At 40.5% G+C, this 20,804-nt stretch overlaps 1 protein-coding gene across 1 annotated transcript; it reads right to left on the bottom strand.

Annotated features, from left to right (window-relative positions):
• Positions 1–727: 727 nt before the first annotated feature.
• Mrpl13 (mitochondrial ribosomal protein L13) lies at positions 728–20,774 on the bottom strand. The gene is made up of 7 exons (XM_051159654.1): positions 20,600–20,774; positions 18,115–18,238; positions 13,042–13,135; positions 8,126–8,186; positions 4,949–5,035; positions 3,682–3,803; positions 728–875 (listed from the first exon to the last, which is right to left on the bottom strand). The coding sequence occupies exons 1-7, from the start codon at positions 20,624–20,626 to the stop codon at positions 854–856; spliced, it is 537 nt and encodes a 178-aa protein (XP_051015611.1). The 5' UTR covers positions 20,627–20,774; the 3' UTR covers positions 728–853.
• Positions 20,775–20,804: the final 30 nt, after the last annotated feature.

Here is a 20,804-nt window from a genome sequence, read left to right as displayed (position 1 = left end):
TTTTCTTCTCCCAACGGCTGCATTTCTGCACACTCAGTCCCATCCTTATCAGGCCTTAGCAACCGGCTTCTGAGCACCACAGGGCATAAAACATATTGGCTTTCACGTGTATAAAATGTGATACCTGGCTAACAGCAGAAAAAGCCACACGTATGTTGAGGCTTCTGTAAGACTGACTGACCTACTAACAAACCAGAACAATGATTTCCCCTTTGCATGGCTTGGTGAACCAATGAGCTAACTGAAGTTATTCATGGTAGCATAAGGTGAGTCAAAAGGAGCCACTCAGCAAACAGCCCAAATCCAGCATGGCTGACCTTTCACAAAAGGTGCATCACGTAACCTCCTACATCTTCTAGCATCTACCTAGACCATAAAGGACAGGAATGGCTGTCCAGGACACAGGAAAAGGTGACAGCAGCACATATAGACCTGAGAGCAAACACTCCCGCACTCAGCTAGCTTAATGAGTTCTGCAGAACACGGGGTTAGATACAATATGTAATGAAAAGACGAGGGAGGGATGGCAGTGCTCATGGGTGGAGGAGGAGGGCCCTGTTCTGTGAGAAAAGGCATAGATGGAGATTTCTGGCTACTTCCTGTTTTCAGTAAGTGACATAGTGAATGGATAACCAAGTAAGCACTTTATTAACATGTACAACACTTAAAGCAGGTTACATAAGTCACGTCTGTAAATTAGGTAGTGAATTCCACTACAATGTCTCGCTGAGGCGAGGCTTCTGGAGTGCTCCCCACAGTGACCTCCAGGGTTGTTTTCTCTCTGTCGTGGGTCATGGGAACACCTCATGAAGCATTCAGTGTCTTGCTGTTATTTTCAACCATTTTCATTCTCCTACATCCGAAAATCATCAGGTCTGAAAGATTAAAAAAAAAAAAGTATATTTCTTCATTAACCATTATTTCATTTTCTCCTGGATGAAAGTAAAAGATTACTTTTCTACTTTAAAATAGAAGTAACTGTTCACTGAGAAACCCTTAAGGGTAGCGTTTCTAAAACACTTTCAAACCAGTCTTACAAATCAGAAGTGACAATTTCAAAGTACTTTAGGCAGTAAACCACAGTCTGTCTAGGCCTAAATACACACACACACACACACACACACACACACACACACACACACACACACACACACACACGAAGGTACTCCCTAGTGTGTCACTCCTGGTGTGGTGCAGGCACACGTGTTTCTGCCCTGTCTCTGCACATTCAGCATCAGATGGGTCGACCCTGAGTAATTTCTAATGACTGCATTCCAAAGGGAGGCTATATTCTTGGCTCAGTTATTTTTGGTGGAATAAAAGCTTATTTCAAGTAAGTTCTTCCTCCAAAAGGAGAGAGATTTTCTTCTCATAAAGGTGAACATTCAATAAGAAATTCCACTTTCAGTGCATTGAATTGGATGGTATTTGAGATATTTTAATTCTACCTCAAAAGGACACAGAATTTACTAGAACTAGAGCTAAACTTCAATGGTATAGGCACTAGTAACTGGACCCGATATTGGCCCTAGTATGCAGAGAAAATGACATTTTGAATGAATTTATGTTAAATGATTAATATACCCACACCATGATAAAATTTCAGTAAATGTATATCCATTTGCTATTTTGGCAATAGAAGTTACCATGTGTTGCATAACTACCTAGGAGAAAAGACCACAACTTTAATGAGCCATAAAGAAGAACCCGTCATCTAACGAATATTCCTGCTCCAGGGGAATACAAAGGGAAGGCAGGAAAACCCATCCCCACAGTAGGAACTCAGAACTAAGCCAAGTGGTTCCAAGCCTCAACCCGCCCCTCCCTACCCCGCCAAAACAAAAAACAAAAACAAAAAAACCTCCTTAAAAATTATTACAGAGAAGCCTTTTCAAGTCTACTTACAAAATGGAGACACTCAGTTACCTTGTTACATAAATAAGCAGTTATGACAAGTATTGTTTGATTTAAGAATATTAAATAGACAGTTTTGAATGTTATAATCCACACTGCTTTGGTCAAACTCTTTAGAATATATTATAACTTCAAGTTCAGAAAAGGTTTTTGGTGATATATTTGATTTAATTGCACCCATGGTAGATCTGGCTAAAAATGCTATCACGACTCTCCTGGTCATGAGTATACACTTATTTCTGATGATGATTCTGTAAGAACATCGTACAGGAATGCCTACATTTATGGGATGTTGTTACAGTAAGGTAACGTGATGGGACTTCAAAGATTATTTACCTTTTTAGGATGTAATTTATCAAAACTGAGTATCTGGGAACAGCATTTTTTCTACTTAGATCCTCTGATATAAAAATGCTGTATTAACAGGCATTCTAATACTATGTGAATGCAAGAGAGGAAACAGGCTCAGTTAGGGCTTTAGACTTAGGCCATAGAGTGGCAAGACCTAAACCTAAGTATGGAAGCTGTCACGAATGGCAACTTCTAGATTACCATGAGGGAAGGGCACCTCTCTGCATTCTTCAGAAACAGTCCCTGAGCCCTGAGCACCTGTGGCTGGTACTCTCTAGGAGCAGGTTGCTGAATGAATGGGCTGTTCAGTGCTTATACCCAGAAGGCAGGCAGTAGTAGCCGACACACTGACAGCTCGGCACACCAGATACCACAGATGCACGAGGTAGCAGGGCTCTCCAGTGCTCCACTTGGGATGACAACTTAGGAGCTGGTTCCTGTCTGCTCAATCCCTAGTCACCATTTCTTTCTCCTATACTTTCCAATTTATAAAAAATGGGGAGCAAACTGTAACTTAGTTTGCTCAGAGGGTAAGTAGCTGTAATTACTTGTAAAGTGCTGCAAATGCTTTCTTACCTCTTGCTATTTTTACTGTTATTAATATAGGAAGACAAATACTGAAAAATGTTTTGTTTCAGTTTGCTCTAGACATTTTTTTTTTTGAACTTCACTTACAAAAGCTGATGAAAAAAATTATGGCTCTTCATGACTTCACTTGGGAAGCATCTGCTGAGTACTCATGTAGTGTGTTGGGTGCTGTGCTCAGCACTAAGCAAAACAAGGACACAGTGTGCTTGTGAAATCTAGTGAGCAACACAAGACACTAAACAGTCAAGTGCACACACATGAACCGCACGAGGATAAACCCAGCAGTGATCAGGAAAAGCCACAGTAGGAGCCAAAGCCAGGTAAGGACTGCAAGAGGCACTGCCTGACAAAGTGAAGTTACACACTACGTCTTCTGTACTTCTAAGTCAAAAAGCCTGGAGACAATTAGGTAGAAGATGCCTTATCATTATGGACACAAGATATAGGAAATTTGTATGGAAGAGAGGAAAACATTCTATTTTTTTTTTCTTGGATCAAAACTGAAATTCCAGAGTCAATGGACTTTTCATGAGGGCACATTTTTGTCTTACAGAGCCATCTGAAAACTCAGGAAAATGACAGTGGAGTTACCATGAAAAGAGACAGTCACTCCAAATAAGGCTGCTTCAGTGAAGCAGCTAATACCACCTGCATGTACCTGGCAAGGTTACGAGGCCAACAGCTCTGTTGCAGTTATGTGAAGTTAATAGCTGCTGGGTTTCAGAGGGGATAAGAAACTGCTCACTCCTACCACCTTCAAGGATATTATCATTTCCCAAAGCTCAGGTGAAGACAGAAGAGCGGGCAGACATAGGAAAAGGCACTTACGGAGCCCACAGCCTCGGGAAGGCGTCCTTCTCCTCTTGGGTGTACTCGTCCAGCCGTTTAGGTACTTTCCGCGGCTGAGGAACCTCTTCCACTAAATTCTTAAGGATATCTTCAGGAATATCCTATAGTAAATATATTTGGGACTTAGAAATCTTAAGTATATTTCCTATTAGTAAACAATAAACTTAGTATTAAACACAAGCAAAAGGAACAAGGAAAAACCCCATAATCCTTAAAGCACTTTGTATAAATCCCTGGAAAATACAATAGACCAGAGAGGCACCTTGTCATCACCCTCCCTCCCTTGCTCTGTAGATCCTTGTTTTCTTGAGACAAGGCTGTATCCAGGCTAGACAACACACACTCTAGGCAGCGCAGGCTGGCTTTGACCTTGTGATCATCCTACCTTGGCCTCCCAAGTGTTGGATTACAGATGTGTGCCACCCTGGCAATTTAATCGTAAAAAGCAGTAATTAATTTATTCATTTCTTGTCTGCTATAAACACTGAGCTCACTTGGTTCACCCTTCCACTTTTCCAGCTGGGTGAGTGGATGCGCCATGTCACTGCCTTCCGAATTTTACTTTTCCTACTCTGAATTTAGCTGGTTATACAGACAGTGACAGCCTGTACAAATCATAATTTAAAAATCCTTGTCAAGCCAAGTATGGTGGTGCATACCTGTAATCCCAGCACTTGGGAGGCAGAGTGGATCACTGTGAGATCAAGGCTAGCTTGGTCTACAGAGTGAGCATAGCACAGTCAATGCTATACAGAGAAAACCTGTCTCAAACAAACAAACAAACAAACAAACTCCTTGTTAAATCACAGGCACTTCTTAACAACCAGAGTTATTAATCCGTATCCATCGAAAGCTTACTACTATTAATCACAGAAAGTGAATCTAAATCACTTTTATTTTTCATAGTTGATGAAACTATCCATTGAGGACCTCTGTTTCACAGTGCACACATAGTAGTGCCCAGTAAAAAGAAAGCAGTGACTGACACTCAAACAGAATTTGTAGATCTTCTTGATTTTTAGCTCAATGATATGTCACTTAATGATTTAAGGTGGAAATAATTACCACTGTCTAAGTGTGCATATGCCCATGTGTATGTGCATTATGTTCACTTTTAAATACAATAAATATGCTGGAAGTTGAGATACAATTATTGAAAGTAAACCTGTGGCAACTGTGTGAAAGCAGGAAACGATGCCTTTTTGAGCCCCAAGGAAAGACACTGTTCTCAGTGCCACCAACTTACCTCATCTGGAAAAAGATGCAACCTTTGCATCATGGTTCTTCTGTGCAGGTTTTTGGGCAGCATGCCATAAATAGCTAATTTCACAATCTGAAAACAAATATACCGAGGGCTTAACAGAAGAGCAGAGTCAGGATAGACTGAAAGCAAATACAATTAGAGATGGCGGTGAAAGCAATGGCTAAGATTCCGTGTGAACCCAGGAAAGACAGACTGAAGTAAATAACACGGGAGAGCTGGAGAGGGATGTTTGTTACTTTATACACTGCTGTTTCCTAGAGGGGCTACTTGCTTATTTATTGAGTAAAAGAGAAAATGGAAGGGACTAGCCAGAACCTTCTATGTGCAAGCTTTCAACACAAGTCATTGTCTAAGCTTATACAAATACCTGTGGGATCTGAATCCTGTCTCCTCCGGAAGGGGATCTCCAGGAGGGAGTGAGCTGTAAGTTCACAAACTGATCCGAGTACAGTTACACTGACAGTAAGACACAAGTCAGCAGCAATGGTCCCAGAGAACACTCCCCAACAGTTTACTGGTTGTATAGTAGTCAGTGCGGTGCACTTTAACAATGTATTTATGATGCTGTAGCAGAGAGAGCCAACTGCAGATAAAGAGTGACCTAATTTCATCATCTCTCCAATGCTGCACTGGAATTCACAGTAAGCAGTGTTACTGCCAGGGACAGAAACACAGCACATGCACTGGGATAGAAACACAGCACACGTACTAACACTCAAAATACACTTTCTCCATAAGTCATTAGGATGACACATGCCTCTGTGGCACTGCACACATGTGGTGCACAGACATACATGCAGGTAAAACACTCATACACAGAAAAAAAAAAATAAATGAAGTGTTAGCATATTAAGGTCTTTTAATGAGGTAATAACAGAAATAAGTTTAAATATGTTATAAGCCTTCACTAAACATTTTGATTTAAGTTTCAAATTTTGTTCATCAAAACTAAAATTATGACAAAGTATAAACATACATGTATATAATTGCCATCATCCAACCTGTTTGTTGCAGGGTAACTTAAAAAGTAAGAAAAGCTTAAAACACTTTTTATAAACTTATCAAGTGTCAATATTAAAGTTGAATTATATTGCCTCCTAGTGTACAGTTAGCATACCCAGAGAAAACAGAAGCTAATTTTTCAGTCTTTAAAATTAACTCCAGTTTTAAAATTAAACTCTAGTTTGTTACAACAGTTATATTAGACAACATCATCCATCCAGCCTTACCATTTTTCTAACAAACCACAGCAAACAAGTAGAACATAGTGTAGTAACCCGCAGCAGTGTAAAGCACCCTGGCTACAAAGCAGAGCACTGTTTCCTAAGCAGCGATGTCTGAGCATGCATGATACCGAGCCGGTGCCATGTGGAGCTGCTAAATGGTTGCCAGGCCTTACTACAAAGAACATCCCTCTCCAGTATTTCATGAAGAAAACTCGAGGGAGCGCTAAATAGCTGCATCATGACAGCCAACACATCTATTCTCCCCCCAACATTTTTATAAAAATAAGAGTATTTTTGGAGTAATACCTTGTTCACTTATAAATGCACTTAAGAAAAAAGCTTATAGTCACCAAAGGTTAAAGGGCTATTTCTTCTATGAGTATAGTTCAAAGGCCAGGTTTACTGACACCCAGGAAGGAAAAAATAAGTTGTAAAAGGAGACTTTATTTTTAGCAGTAGTGGGACAAACATATGGATTAGAACTTTGCTAAGCATATCATTCAAATGATAATAAATATTAATAATATTATTAATTATTTCTCCAAGATGGCATTTTTATTATTTGGTAATTTCATACAATTCACCCCAATCGTGCTTGCTTTCTATTTCTCCCAGGTCTACCCTCCTCCCCAAAAGAAAAAGAACAAACATCAAGTCCAATCTGTGTTGCCCATATAGCCACTGGAGTATGGTCAAGTTCCCAGTGGCCAGGCCCTTAAAGAGAACTGAGTCATTGCCCATGCCCCCACCTGTGAGAGCTCCACTCCTAATAATAATAAGAGTGTCCATTTCATATCTTTAACAATAATAAACGTTTACTTAATTAATAATAGTGTTCATTAAAAACCTGTAGGACTACGGATGCAGGTCAGTGGTAGTGCAGTTGCCTCATATCAACTAGACTCTGGGTTTAATGCCTAACACATGCACCTTTGCAAGACTGGCTTAGCCCTTCCAATTTAATATTCTTGTCATTTATCTTGATATCATTTGACTTTTTTAAAAAGTTGGTGTGTGTGTTTTCTTTTTTCTTATTTGCTTACTCCTGGGATCTGTTTCCTCCTCCATGAAGTATTGGGAGAGATAGTGGATGTCAGAAGAGGTTAGAAAGTCTAAATCATAGAAGATGAAATGCCAGGTAAATGCAAATCAAAAGCAGACTGATATAGATATATTCAAATTAGGAGAACCACAGACCTCAAGGTAAGAAGCATCACTGGAGATAAAGAAGGCCAAACACACTGACCTTGATCTATGATCTAATTATTCTGCAAAATTATAATCCCAAATGTAAATTCATCTAACACTAAACCTTCAAAATATACAATCTCCCAACTGATATATAGATATGCTGATATACAGAAGTGAGCAAACCCATAACTTAGACTTTAGGAACTAATAAAAAAAACCTTTAATAAGACAATGAATCAGGCAAACAAGTTGGTAAGCTTAAAATATACTAAGCAAATACATTATATCCCTCGGTCTTTCTTTCTCCTAAGGTATTTGCAGCAAGCTCATCTTTTCTAGACAATGTCAGATGTGCCAAAAAAGATAAGTATCTAAATTCTTTGAGTTAATGTAACTAATGATAATAATTAGGAAATAGAATTGAGTGATAATGAATATGACATTAATAAAACTTGTGTAGCCAGGCGGTGGTGGTGGCGCATGACTTTAATCCCTGCACGTGGGAGGCAGAGGCAGGCAGATCTCTGTGAGTTCCAGGCCAGCCTGGTCTACCGAGTGATTTCCAGGACACAGAGAAACCCTGTCTTGAACAACCAACCAATCAACCAAAAACCCAACCCCTCAAATTTTGTGTAATACTATGAAGCATGTGTTGTCCTGAGTGGTGCCTACACTAGAAGGGGCACGGTGAAAACATTCTGAATCAGTCTTGCTCAGATAACCAACACAAAAACAGGCTTACCGCCACCGGGTCCCTCAGGTGAAGCTGCGCAGCGGTTACTTGCCGGAACCCACCTGGGTAGCTGTTCAAAGACAAAAAAACATGTTCTTAAGCTGATCATTTTTTCATAATAACAAAATGATTCTAACAAGCTATGTTCATTAGGTCTTAAAGATTAAATAGCAATGGAATCAGTGAGATGAGTCACACATACACATTGTGTGCACAAACACAAAATAAATCAAAGTAATAAAGGATATCTTTCTTTAAAGATTATATTGCTCTTGTATGTATTTACGTGCCCTGTGTGTGCGTGTGGGGAGCCTGCAGAAGCTAGAAGAAAGCCTAGGGTTCCCCGGAACGGGAGTGACAGGCAGGTCTCAGCTGTCACGTGGGTGCTGGGAGCCTACTGCAAGAGCATTAAGTGCTATTATGGCTGAAGAGTTCCCCAGCCTCAGGGTGCCTTTCTTTTTTAAAACTTTGTTATTATTATTTATCATTAATGTGTGTATGGCTATGCATTACATGTGTGCCTGATGCCCATGGAGGCCATAGAGGGCATCAGATGACCTGCAACTTGAGCTGTAGATGGTTGTGAGCTGCCATGTGGGTGCTGAAACTGAACCCAGGTCCTCTTGAAGAACAGCCAGAGTTCTTAACTGCTGAGCTATCTCTCCAGCTCCAGATGTCTTTCCTTAACAACCAAACAACAAACCATAAAGCAAAACAGGAAGGAGGCTGAGGAAGTGATTTAGTGAGGAAGTTCCTGATGTGCGACAGTGAGGACCTGAGCTTGTACCCCCACAAGCCATGTAAAGCCTGATGCAGGTCAGCCATCTGTAGTCCTAGTGCCCTTCAGAGGGATGGGAGACACACAGAGGACAACACCCAAAAGCTCATGGCCAGCAAGAGTGGCAGACACTGCAGAAAAACCAGAAATCCTGCCTCAAACCCATGTGGAAGGTGAAGATCAACACACCGAGATTTTCTTTGATCTCCATATATGCTGTGGCATGAGCACATGTCCACTTTCACACATAAATCAAAAAGAAATTAAGTAAGCTATACTATCTGAAATATTATTAAGTGGCTATGACTATTCATAGTTATCTCAGAAAACTTTCTTGGCATAATTATTTTCACATGAATTTTGTTATTCATTCATTCATTTTCTTACCCATTCATTCTACCTAGATTACCACTCATTTATTAAAAAAAAAATAGCAATGAACCAGAACAACTTATGTTCCCTACCAAGTTAGACTAACTGCACAACGTAGGTGTGGAGACCGGGGAACACGGTGGCAGAACACTTGGTTCTGAAGTCAAGTTCTTATCTGAGACATGGTCTCATGGCCCAGGATAGTCCCTGCCTCCTCACAGAGCTGCCGATGATGCTCAACTCCTGGTTTTCTATCTCCACTTCCCAAGTTCTGGGATCACAGGCTGGAACCAACAATCTGGCCAGTTCATTACACGGGTAACTATACCGTTTTAAAAGTCAGTGAACGATCACTAGGAACTATGTGTTGGCTCCAGGTAATAAATCATGTATTTCCTGGTGCTCAGATCAAATATCAGACTTAAATGGGCAATCTGCAGTTAGCCTGGTAACCAGATACAGACCTAGAGACGAGATTCTGTCAGTGGCTCTCAGCACAACAGTGAGATGCTGGTTTTGTGTCTGTTTATTGGTCAATCTAATTAAAAATTGTTATCTGCCCCATCTAATTTTACTAAAGATTATGCATCAAGGAGAAAATTGCATTTGTAAAATTGTAAGAAACTGAAATACACAGATTTAAAGGCTTATTACTTTAAATAAAAGAAAAAAAATACATAGTTTTTACAAAAAGAAGATAGTCAATGGATTCTAAAAAAAAATAAAAAATAATTAGGATTACTCAAATTTAAGTTACTTTCAAGAAATTCGCAAAATATTTTAAGATAATCAAGGAAACTATACATTAGAAACTGGAAAAAAAAAAAGTTAAACATTTACCGAGCAAGATGGATTATTTTCAAACCAAAACAATTTACTTGGTTCATGGAATTTCAGTTTTAGAAAAAGAAACACTGTCTAGACATCTACGCCTATAGTCTTTCCCCTCGTGGAAAACTGCTTTGTCGTGTCTATGCTAAAGATCATCTTCCTATTTTTAACCCTGGGCTGGCAAGTTCTAAAGCATAGTGCCTCCCATGCTATATTTCAGGACTATGGACTGTCTCCTGAAGTACCTGGGAAGCTAATACAAATCCCAAGGCAGTAATAACTTCAGTAATGCAATATGCAATTGATTCTCACCAAGTGAAAACTGACTGATATGACAGCCACAAGCTTCTCATATAAATTAATTCAACACACTTCCTAAGTGTCTGTTCTGCTGTGTGTTAGAGAGGCACAGGTAAATAAGACAGGGTCCTGTGCTGACGAGAGTGATGACATGACTTTTAGTCGGTCATGTCAATATATTTCAATACATTTCATTTAGACAAGGTAATTCAACAGTGAAAAAAAAAAAAAAGAGAAGTCAACATTCATAAATTATTTGTTGAGAAAGGGCTTTCTGAGACAAGCAATCAAAAGAATTTAAATGGAAAAGCTAGGCTGAATTATATAAACATTAATTAACACTAAATACCATCATAAAGTTAATATAAAACAAGAAGTATGACAGACTGGCACCCACATAGACCAGAAGCTCACAGACAGTGCTTAGGAAGCTGCTGAGCAGCACTCTCCATGCCCAGCACTTGCAGGCAGAGGCAGGAGGATCAGGAGGTCGAGGCCAGATTGTGCCACATAACAAGCTCAAGACAGGCCTGGGCTTCATCAAAGTCTGCCTCACAGAACCCCAAACAAATCAATAATGCTGCCCCACAAGAGGGTGATACAAAAGAGCAGAAGCCTCACTGTTGAGCAAATGAAAAGAATCACTTTTGCAAAATTGCAAAGTGTTACTGTTATTAAATTGTTTTTAATGTCATGTTATGGCCACAGTCATCACAAACCAGATGTACTCCTACAGTAGGCCTGCCAAAAGACCCATTCGTTCCTTTCGTTTTGACATTCATTTATTTTAAATGAACGTACATATTTTATAAAGTTACTGGGTAAAGACGCTATCTTTTTTCATTTTATACATAGAATAGCTAAGCACTGTAAATCATACTGTATGCTGTATATAATGACTCAATTAATTTTTATGAAAAAGCTCTCTGAGATTTTTAGACTAGGTGAAAAAAGATATACACTTATAGACATCCTTAAATGTTAGACCGAAAGCGAATTTTTATTCTTTTTAAAAAACTCTGTTTTCTAAAATTCACATGCATTCAGTGTTTATGACTAGAAAGCAAAATTCTGAACACATAATTGTGATACAGTACTTAAGAACACAAGGAAGCACTACAGACCAGGTGTGGTGAGGAGCAAACAGAAGAAAGAAACAAATGACTATCCCCCGGGCAGAGCGCCATAGGGCAGGCAGTCCAGGAGTTGACTACAGGCTAGTGCTAATGGAGAAACCGGAGTCCTTGACAAACAGTGCAGTGACACTTTTTGTCTGAGGAACAACCCATGCAGAGGCATCAAGGTAAGAAATAACTGTGTGTGCTACAAAGCAGCAGGAGCAACTGTGCAGTGACACACTGGCTGGCAGCGTGTGCACACCAGGCTGCCGTGGTGGTGCTGGCAGCTAGTGCTGCAGCGACTGGCGCAGGCTCCTGGTGAAACACTTGCCTTCAGGCACTGCAACACTGTTCTCATGACTTCTCACACTTCTTTCCCTGGGACTTCTTGTTTTGTAGAACTTCATTTTCAGAAATTTGCCGGTAGTGGAAGTTACTAGAGATGCATGTGAGTTTATTTTTGTGAAACTGTATCAAGATTTCCAGGACATATTTTATGGGGGGAAAAAAACGGACAAAATGTGGCTTTAGAAAACAAAGTTATGTGAGGCATGAGAGATGCACTTGGGCAAGAGAGGAAAAGAGGCCATGGTATGGAAAGTGAAGGTGCCGTGAGAAATTAAAGAACAATCTTGATCAAGAGTGGACAATCAAGGCTGCAGATGTGGCTCAGTGGTTACAGCACCAGCAGTTCCTACAGCGGCCCGGTTTGGTTGCTTGCAAGACATGGCAGCTCGCAACTGTGCAAGTGCAGCTTCAGGGGTTCTGATGCCCTCTTCTGGCCTCCTTGTGCACTGTGCTCAAGCGGGCCACATAGGTAGATGCAGGCAAGACATTCATACACATAAATCCTTTTTAACGAGAGCGGAAGATTAACATTTATAACCTAACTCGGATGACAGTATAGACGTAGGCTTAAGTAAATTTTATCTTTTACCTGAAACTATGCATTACCTTAATATAGATGACAAAATCAGGATCTCAAATAAAAAACAGTGGAGACAATATTAGATTAACACAACTAAAACACACATAAGGGAGGAGACTTAACAGGAACATGTGTGGGAAAAACTTAGGAGTTCTGGCTGACCGTAAACACTGTAGACCACAATACCGATGTGTTCTTGAAGAAAATCTATTTTACCATAAAAGACGGCCTAGCTGGAAGAATGGAGGGGAGTCCCACTGTCCTTGGAGCCCTCAGTACTCCTGGGTAGGTACATTTCCTCAAGAGAGACGGTGACAGAGAAGATGGGAGCTAGAGAGCAAGCACACCTTAGCCTTCCTGTGAGACTTCAGTGCTCAGCCAGTGCCGCAAACAGTAAGGTGAACCACAGGAAGCAGACACACGCACCGCAGACCGCTGATAGCCAGTTGTGGTTCACTACACTATACACACAGCATTAGTAAAAGCAATATTTCCTTAGATGCCAGTTTTAAAACTCTCCTTTTCCTTTAAAATAAGGGCCACAGTGTTACTGAAGCCACAGTCTAAACTGTGTTCCTCAGCTGTGGTGTTCTCTTACCCAGTATGTGAGGAGTACACCTTTTGTTCCCATTTGTTTCCAGAAAATGCAATATGTCTTGTGTTGATTATGACAACATGGTCTCCACAGTCACCTAGATTTAAAAGGAAACAAGGCAGAGACTGTGTATGAAAACATCAAAGCCTTAAGAAAAAAAAAAAAAGGCCTGTTTATTTAGTTACCAAAGTGCTAAGAACACATTCAACAATAAAAATCACAGTGCACCAACACAGTCTTTGCACACATTCGTTTCATTTGCTATACCATGTAAGCACAGAAAGAGTTGGCTGGCCAGCTGCAAAAATCTCAACACTAGAAGGTAGAAGGTGAAATTGAAAAGATGACAATAATGACAACACATTCTTTAGAGGTGAACTATTATTATTCCCCTCACTCCTACCATTGATAATTAATTCTCTGTGCTAAAATGTTTGCATTTAAACATTTCTATTACACTTCCTTTTAAGTGGATGATACAAGTTTTCCTTTACAAATAGCAAGGAATATGAAAACAATCTGTACATAAAAGCACAAAGTATGTTTTGCCAATGGGCAAATCAGAAACAAATGGGAGACATTACAATCGATTATTATTCTTTTCCATTTTAGAGAACAATAGAGCATCGCAGCTTCATGCTCAACTGCTGCCACAAGGCGTTTTCCAGCCCCATGTAACCAGTTACATCTGAACGGGCACTCTCAGCAGTGACTGTAACCAGTTACATCTGAACGGGCACTCTCAGCAGTGACTGTAAACATACTGGACAGGACAGATGACCTGGAAACCAAAATACATGGACTGTAACAATCTCCTGCTGAAACACACCTTTAAGTTTGTGTTCATCTAAAACCAAATTGAACGTCAACATGCAAGTTGACATGTTCATGACGCTGTTCATGCCATTAGCTAATCTGAAACATTAAATGCTATTCTAGTACTAGAAAAAAAAAAAGATTATAGAACCATATTTTAAAATGCCACTAAACCCCAATTTTTAGAAGACCAAACTTTAAATACGTACAAAACATCTAGAGTCATTTAAAAATTTACAAAAGTCAACAGGCTCTTTGGATGGGCATTAGTTAAAACAATAAATAAGATGAAAACAAGTTCTTTTACATCTGAGATACAGATTAATTTTTCCTAGTAAGTTATGTCAAACCTCTTTATCTTTAAACCACTGTCTCACTTTGAAAAAAAAAGGAGCAACAACTAAATACTTGTGTTGACATAAACTATGTACCAATACCACTGTAGGTATAGAAGGCTAGAGTCCTGATTATAGTGTGATTGTTTTTGTCTAATTTTTAAATGAAACAGAAATATCTTCATTTAAAAGGTTTAGAAGTTGTTACTTTGTGTGTGAGAACGCAGGTACATGCGTGCCTCAGAGCTCACGCAGAGGTTGGAGGACAGCCTCCTGGAGTGGGTCCTCCTTCCACCTTTCCGTGGGTCCAGGAATTGAACTCAGGTTGCCAGACTTCCACAGCAAGCATTTTCCTTCACTGAGCTACTTATCAGCCCAATTTTAAATGCTGGAATAAAAGACCATATAGTTTCTGCCCACGTACTAAATGTAAATATGTCAGAATTCCTACATCAGCTTTTTAGATTGTATCATTTTATGTTTCTATCTATATGAGATGAACCAATGTTTCTCCTTCTCACTCATTATCACTGCTTTTTGAGCTTATGGCTTTAATTTGTGTTTCTCCTAATGGCTTATATTAGACTTTTGTATACCGGCTGCTGGTCATGTTATTGTTGTTTCAGAAGTTCACTATATAGTCAAGGTCCAAGTCCTTTGTTAACTGTGTGGTTTGCAAATACTTTCTTCTAGTTTGTAACTTGTTTTACCCCTTTCCTCTTATGCCCTACTTTAAGACACTGGTTTTTAAGCCAAACCTAAGAGCCTTAGGATCCTTCAATGGTGACTTATGGCCAAGGGACTAAGCTTGACTCTCTCCTTCAACCAATGCAGCTCTGCTTTTATACACTGTAAGATTGGTATGAGAAATATTTAAAACCTGTTGTTTAAAATAAGGAATAAACAATAAAAATTGACACTGGCCTATATGTTTCCTTCCAATTTTGTAAGGTCAAATATCAGAAAACTCACACAAGCAGGATTCTGGCATCAGAGCCTGGGTAGAGCCACAGGCCACTGTGTTATCTTAAACTTTGGTCTTAAGTTATCAGACTGTGATAATATGCTGATGAGTCCCTGTCACCTGGTCCTTGACCTGAATTTCCCACAAAAGTCAAATCTTTGAGGTACAGTGCTAGCCTAGCATGCCTGAGACCCAGGTACAATCCCTAGTAACACACACACACACACACACACACACACACACAGAGAGAAAGGGGGGATAAAACAAAATCACTTATAAATGACAAGCCCATTTCCCATAATACCTTGCAAAGGTCCACCTGACAAACCAAGCAGTGCAAATATTACTTATGTTACATTCTGACACCTTAATAATCATTAAGGTATACTTTGTAATCATTATTGGAAATCTGACCATTTGCTGTTCATTTCCAAAAAAAAATGTGTACAGTGCTTACTAATCCCTAATACCTAGTTATAAGTGCTTGTTAAACTTAACTTCTTATTAAGACTCTTAAAAGAATTTATCAACTGCTGGTGATTTAGAAATTTGACTCTAGTGACATCTTGTGGTCAGGAGAAGCTTTGCTGACATAGTTAACATGTTCAATACAGGGAGACAAACAGTACTTAACCTTTAAAAAATTCAGTTCCAAAGCCATAGAAGAGCTAGTCTCTGTCCCTGGAAAGGACGCCTACAGGCAGTCCTGCAGCTCCGGCAGGATGAGCACAGCCAGCATCTAAGCAAACAGCCTCCTGAGGAGGCGCTCCCGGCTAACCTTGGGGACAGAAACTAGGTGGCTAGTACCCCAACTTTTTGTTAGCTTGTTTTTGTTTTTAGTTTGTGTGTTTTCTGAGACAAGGTTTCTCTGTGTACCCCTGGCTGTCCTGGAACTCACTCTGAAGACCAGGCTGGCCTCCACCTCAGGAATCCACCTGTCTCTGCCTCCCTAGTACTGGGATTAAAGGCATGCGCCACCACCGCCCAGCTTAACCCCAATTTTTAAATCACTGCTGTGTCTACAAAGGCTGTTTAGTGAAGCTGTTTACTATTTATTGCCTCCCTTCCTAAAGAACAAGTAAATGTATAGGAAACACCAACCACACAGAAGAGCGACGGGGAATTTCCTATACAAGGAATCAGGGCCTAAGCTTTAGTCTCAGCTCTAATGCGGTGTAGCTGAAGGACAATGCGAATGCCACCAAAGTCTTCCTTCAGTTTTTATCACTGACTTCTAGGGCAGACAAAACATGTCAAGTCATAAAAACTGTACAAATTTGCAATTCTATAAATATCCATGTTTTCTGTCTGCCGATTTTTTTAAAGAGAAAAATAGCCATATATTATAAATGCTCCTCACGCCTTCCTTCAAAATTCAGTTGATCTCATTAGTCACATTTGTAAACTCCCTTAGCTGTTTGAACTTGAGTTGCCTGACACACACATGGCCAGCTGTGGCTACAGAAAGCAATGTGCTATTTCTTCTCTCTCAAATGCAAACAGTCCCATTTTGGAGGTTATTTACTGTTGAAGCTTTTGCATTTGTATTCTTTGTTAAGCCAATCTTTAAAGTACCCCTCAACTCCGGTACTAGAATACTATATAATATCCCCAGGACAGAAAGGTTGTGTGATGTGCTCAGAGACATAATGTTTATTAGATAAGCTTACTTCACAAGTGAGTTATAATGTTGTGGGTCCAGAGTCAGTAAAAAAAAAAAAATATTTTCACTTACTTCTGAGACAGATAAAACATGTCATATACATATATGGATTGTTACAGAAATTCACATAAACAAGGTTAGATATTGAACAGATAGAAATGTTGTGCCATGCATTTTCTTGTGACATGTTATGCAATACTCATGTGACTGATGTCATGATGACTATAGAACCAAACTCCCAGCAAGAACAAGAGGCGACTGTACCTATGAAGCATCTGAAAGTAACACACACAAGTACACTGATGAGTATTTGCTTTGGCCACATGCTACATGAGGTGCGTAGGCTGCTTTCTAAGCTTTAAATTCGGCATCCTTCTGCAGGGTGCACAGACTGAGAAGAGTCAAGGAACACAGAAGTAGAGACGGCTTTAAGCCAGAAAACCTCCAAAAGGCTGGGCTGGTTTGGGTAGGGAAAAACCAGGAGGCAGATGTCTCTGAACAGGCTGATTTACTGACGATGACTTCTGGATACCCAAGAGGACACACTGAACAGAAATCTAGACTTGGAGTGTGGCATACGGGTCAAAACTAGAGACAGGCATTTGGAAGCATCATCACATTCATAGGTTTTAGGGATCTGATGCAGAACTCAGTCACTTAGTGGATGAGAAGAGGTCCAAAGACCTAGGGAATGTTCACTTTTTAGTGAGAGGAAGATTGGGATGTCGCAGGAAATGCCTCAGAAAACAAAGTGAATCTAAAATTCCTACAAGCAGAACTCTTCTAGAATGAAAACAGTCTTATCATCTTGTAAACAGCACACAGAAAGCAAACCTTTAATTCAAGAGCGAAAGGCAACTTATCTTATCCAGCTAGCTCTATCTCTCTAGGAGAGGATTTTTAGAAAACAGGCAAGACTGTTGCTAAAAACTCTCTATGCAAAGGCATGGTGTCATGAGGAGAGAGATGTGTAAGAAGGGAAATCAATTACAGTGCAGATCAGGACACTGCTGGAGTAGAAGTAAGGGCTACTGGGGATTTTCTATTTGGTAGCAGCGTCAAATAGGACTGTCCTGAAAGAGCTGGTCTACATGATGCTTCTCTCAAATTTAGTTTAGCACCGGATGAGGTCTTCCTGAAGGAATAGAATATGGGACCTTCATATAGGATAAGAAAAGAGCCCTTAAACACAGTATAGAGAAACGTCTCAAAGTTCCTATTTTAGAGTGTACACCATGTGCTAAGGATGATGGAGTGCACACCTACGCTGCTAAGGATGAGTGTAAGACAATACTTACTCAGCTGATGGTACACGGGCTTATGTAATCCTTGAAGTTTTTTTGATGCTATGATTGCAAGTTTGCCAGGGGGCTGCATCTTGCCATCTAAGAGATACCACATTCGTGCAAAAGTGGCCCATTGCTTGAAAGTAAAGAAAAAAGAAATCCAGTTAAAATGGAAATAATTAAATACATTACTACATGCCATCATACATATTATATAAAGCCAACGATTACTTTGAAAAACAGACTGTACTAATTTTTTTTTTTGAGTGTATTTTGTTTTCATTACCAGTTCTGAAGTTATTGCATTAGGACAGTAAGGTGTATTTGCAGAAAGTTGAGAGGCTAATTGGCAACTGAAGATCATTCAGGAACTCAGTTCTAGGAGAGTTAAATACAAGTATGCAATCAGAGAAGTATAGCTGAAATTCAATCTCTCTCTCTCTCTCTCTCTGTGTGTGTGTGTGTGTGTGTGTGTGTGAGAGAGAGAGAGAGAGAGAGAGAGAGAGAGAGAGAGAGACAGACAGACAGACAGACAGACACCTGGGGTGCTAGGCTAAATACTCCAACCCTGAGATACATCACTAGTCCCCTTTTAATGCTTTTGAGTCAGAGTTGCACTAAGTTACTCAGCTTGGCCTTGAACTCACTCTGTATACCCCACAGGCTTAAACTTACAACCTTCCTACTTCATTCTCCAGAATATTTGGTATTATAGACCTGTCTTCAACAGACATCTCTAGGTTATCTGAGAAAGTCACTGTCTTCAGTTTCTCCAAACCTTAAAAAAAAAAAAAAAAAAAAAAGCTCTATTTCAGAAAGATCTTGACCAGGTGCTTTCACTGCATATACACAGAGGTTATATGCTAGAAAAATACAATTAAGCGTGTGGTTCCGTATTAGTTATTCTAAACTTTTTTTTGCAAAGCTTACACATATGCAAAAGACAAGTTTCCCCCATCTCATGCAGACTAACACTTTAAAAAGTTCGATAAACAATATAAATGATGCCACAATGTCAAGTGAACTTGCTGTCAAGTTTTAAAATGTTTACTTTCATGTCCGTATTTGTCTCATTACAGACAGGTAAAACTACGTTTAAAGGAATTGTATTTAAAGTGTCAGTAGGCTAGGAGTCATCTTGGATTAACCTATTGTTGGACCTTAGAGTCTACTCGGGTAGGGGGTCGTCGCGAGAGACCACTCGAGGACCACAGTGTTGATGCAAAAGCACAAGGTTTATTGCTGACGCGTGCCAGGGGGCCTCAGCACTCACTCTGGAGGAAGGCACCAGGAGTCACTGTTACAGGCCACTCTTAAAGGCTAAAACCGCAAAGGTTAGGAGGGGCTGCGTGCCCTATGTTAGGATTCGCTCTGGTGGTCGCTAAGGGTGCTTGTCTAAATGTTATTGGCTATTGCAGGGGTCGTTGGTCTTGGGGGCTATTCTTGGCAGGGAGGGGTGTTGGGGAGTTTCCAGAGAATTTCCAGATGGTACTTTTCTGAAAATTGTTTACCTTAGTTGAAATGGTTTATCTCGGTTGGCCACTTTGATCTCAGAAACTGAAACTGGCCTTCAATTCTTTCTGGGTCACTTTTCCAGGCTTAGGCTGAGAGAGAGCCTTACAGTATCAGAATCTGATTCTTTCTCTCCTGCCTAGAATCTGCATCAGTTTCAGCGTTCCCTTCCAGCTGCCCGAACCAAAATTCTTAAAAGTTAATTCCTGTTTCTTCCTTCACCCACATTCAATCCTTCAATACATACTCTAGGTTTCTCAGTACTCCAGTGTTTTAGTCTGACTTGCCCATGAGTATATCTTGCCTGATATATTAGAATAGCAATCAAACTACCTTTTCCCTTCTGGGTGCTTGGTCCTTCTAAGTCAAAACTCGTCAACACACCTCCGTCTCTCTCTCTCTCTCTCTCTCTCTCTCTCTCTCTCTCTCTCTCTCTCTCTCTCTCTCTCTCTCTCTCTCTCTCTCTCTCTTTGAAGCAGTCTCATGCAGAAGGCTGACCACGAACTCCTGATTTTTCTGCCTCCACCTCCCAAATGCTGGGATAACATGCCTGCACCACAAATGACAGGTTTACGGGAGCGCTGAGGATGGAACCCAGGGCTTCTGGCATTAACAAGCAATATTTCAGGTACAGCTCCGCCCCTGCCTCCCAGTCTCTATCGTACTTAACCAAAATAAACACCCCCCCCCTCGCCCCATGTCTTTCAACCTATTACCTAACTGAAATTCTCTCCTAGGACCCTCAGCATGGAACAAAACACACGAAAAAGGCAGATTGAAGAGAGAAAGGATTACCAAAACAAAGATAACAAGTGCTGGCCAGATTCCCAAGCCTCTGTTTTGTGACTTCCTAAGGCATTTCGTGGTTATGGGTGTCGGCTTCCCTGAAAGTTCAGCTTCTGTACTAAGTTCCTGTGCGCCACTGCTCTTCATTTTCGCCAGCGTGTAATGAGCACACCATCCTGCCCGAAGCACGAGAGCTTACCTGAGGCGCTCGAGAGAAGCTGGACATGCTTCCCGGCTTGCAGCGTCCTTTAGTTTTCAATGGCCCAACCGGGGCACCAGCACCACCTGTCCGGCCGGAAACACACACACCCGAGCACAACGGTTCCTAGGGCTATGGAGCACACTGATGCGCTTCTCCGCCACGTTCGGGTATCCGCCAGTAGCCCTTTCTTATGAAAGGAGCA

The sequence above is a fragment of the Acomys russatus genome, chromosome 17 (assembly GCF_903995435.1).
Source record: "Acomys russatus chromosome 17, mAcoRus1.1, whole genome shotgun sequence".
NCBI lineage: Eukaryota > Metazoa > Chordata > Mammalia > Rodentia > Muridae > Acomys > Acomys russatus.
Note: the sequence above shows the minus strand (reverse complement) of the source record. Positions and strands in the feature narration are given on the sequence as shown.

Excerpts from the sequence above, each read along its gene's own strand:
- Mrpl13 (XM_051159654.1), bottom strand. The coding sequence starts at position 20,626 with ATGTCCAGCTTCTCTCGAGCGCCTCAG. Across the intron at positions 18,239-20,599 it reads GCTTCTCTCGAGCGCCTCAG|CAATGGGCCACTTTTGCACG; the intron begins GTAAGCTCTCGT and ends TTTACTTTCAAG. Across the intron at positions 3,804-4,948 it reads TGCATCTTTTTCCAGATGAG|GATATTCCTGAAGATATCCT; the intron begins GTAAGTTGGTGG and ends TATTTACTATAG.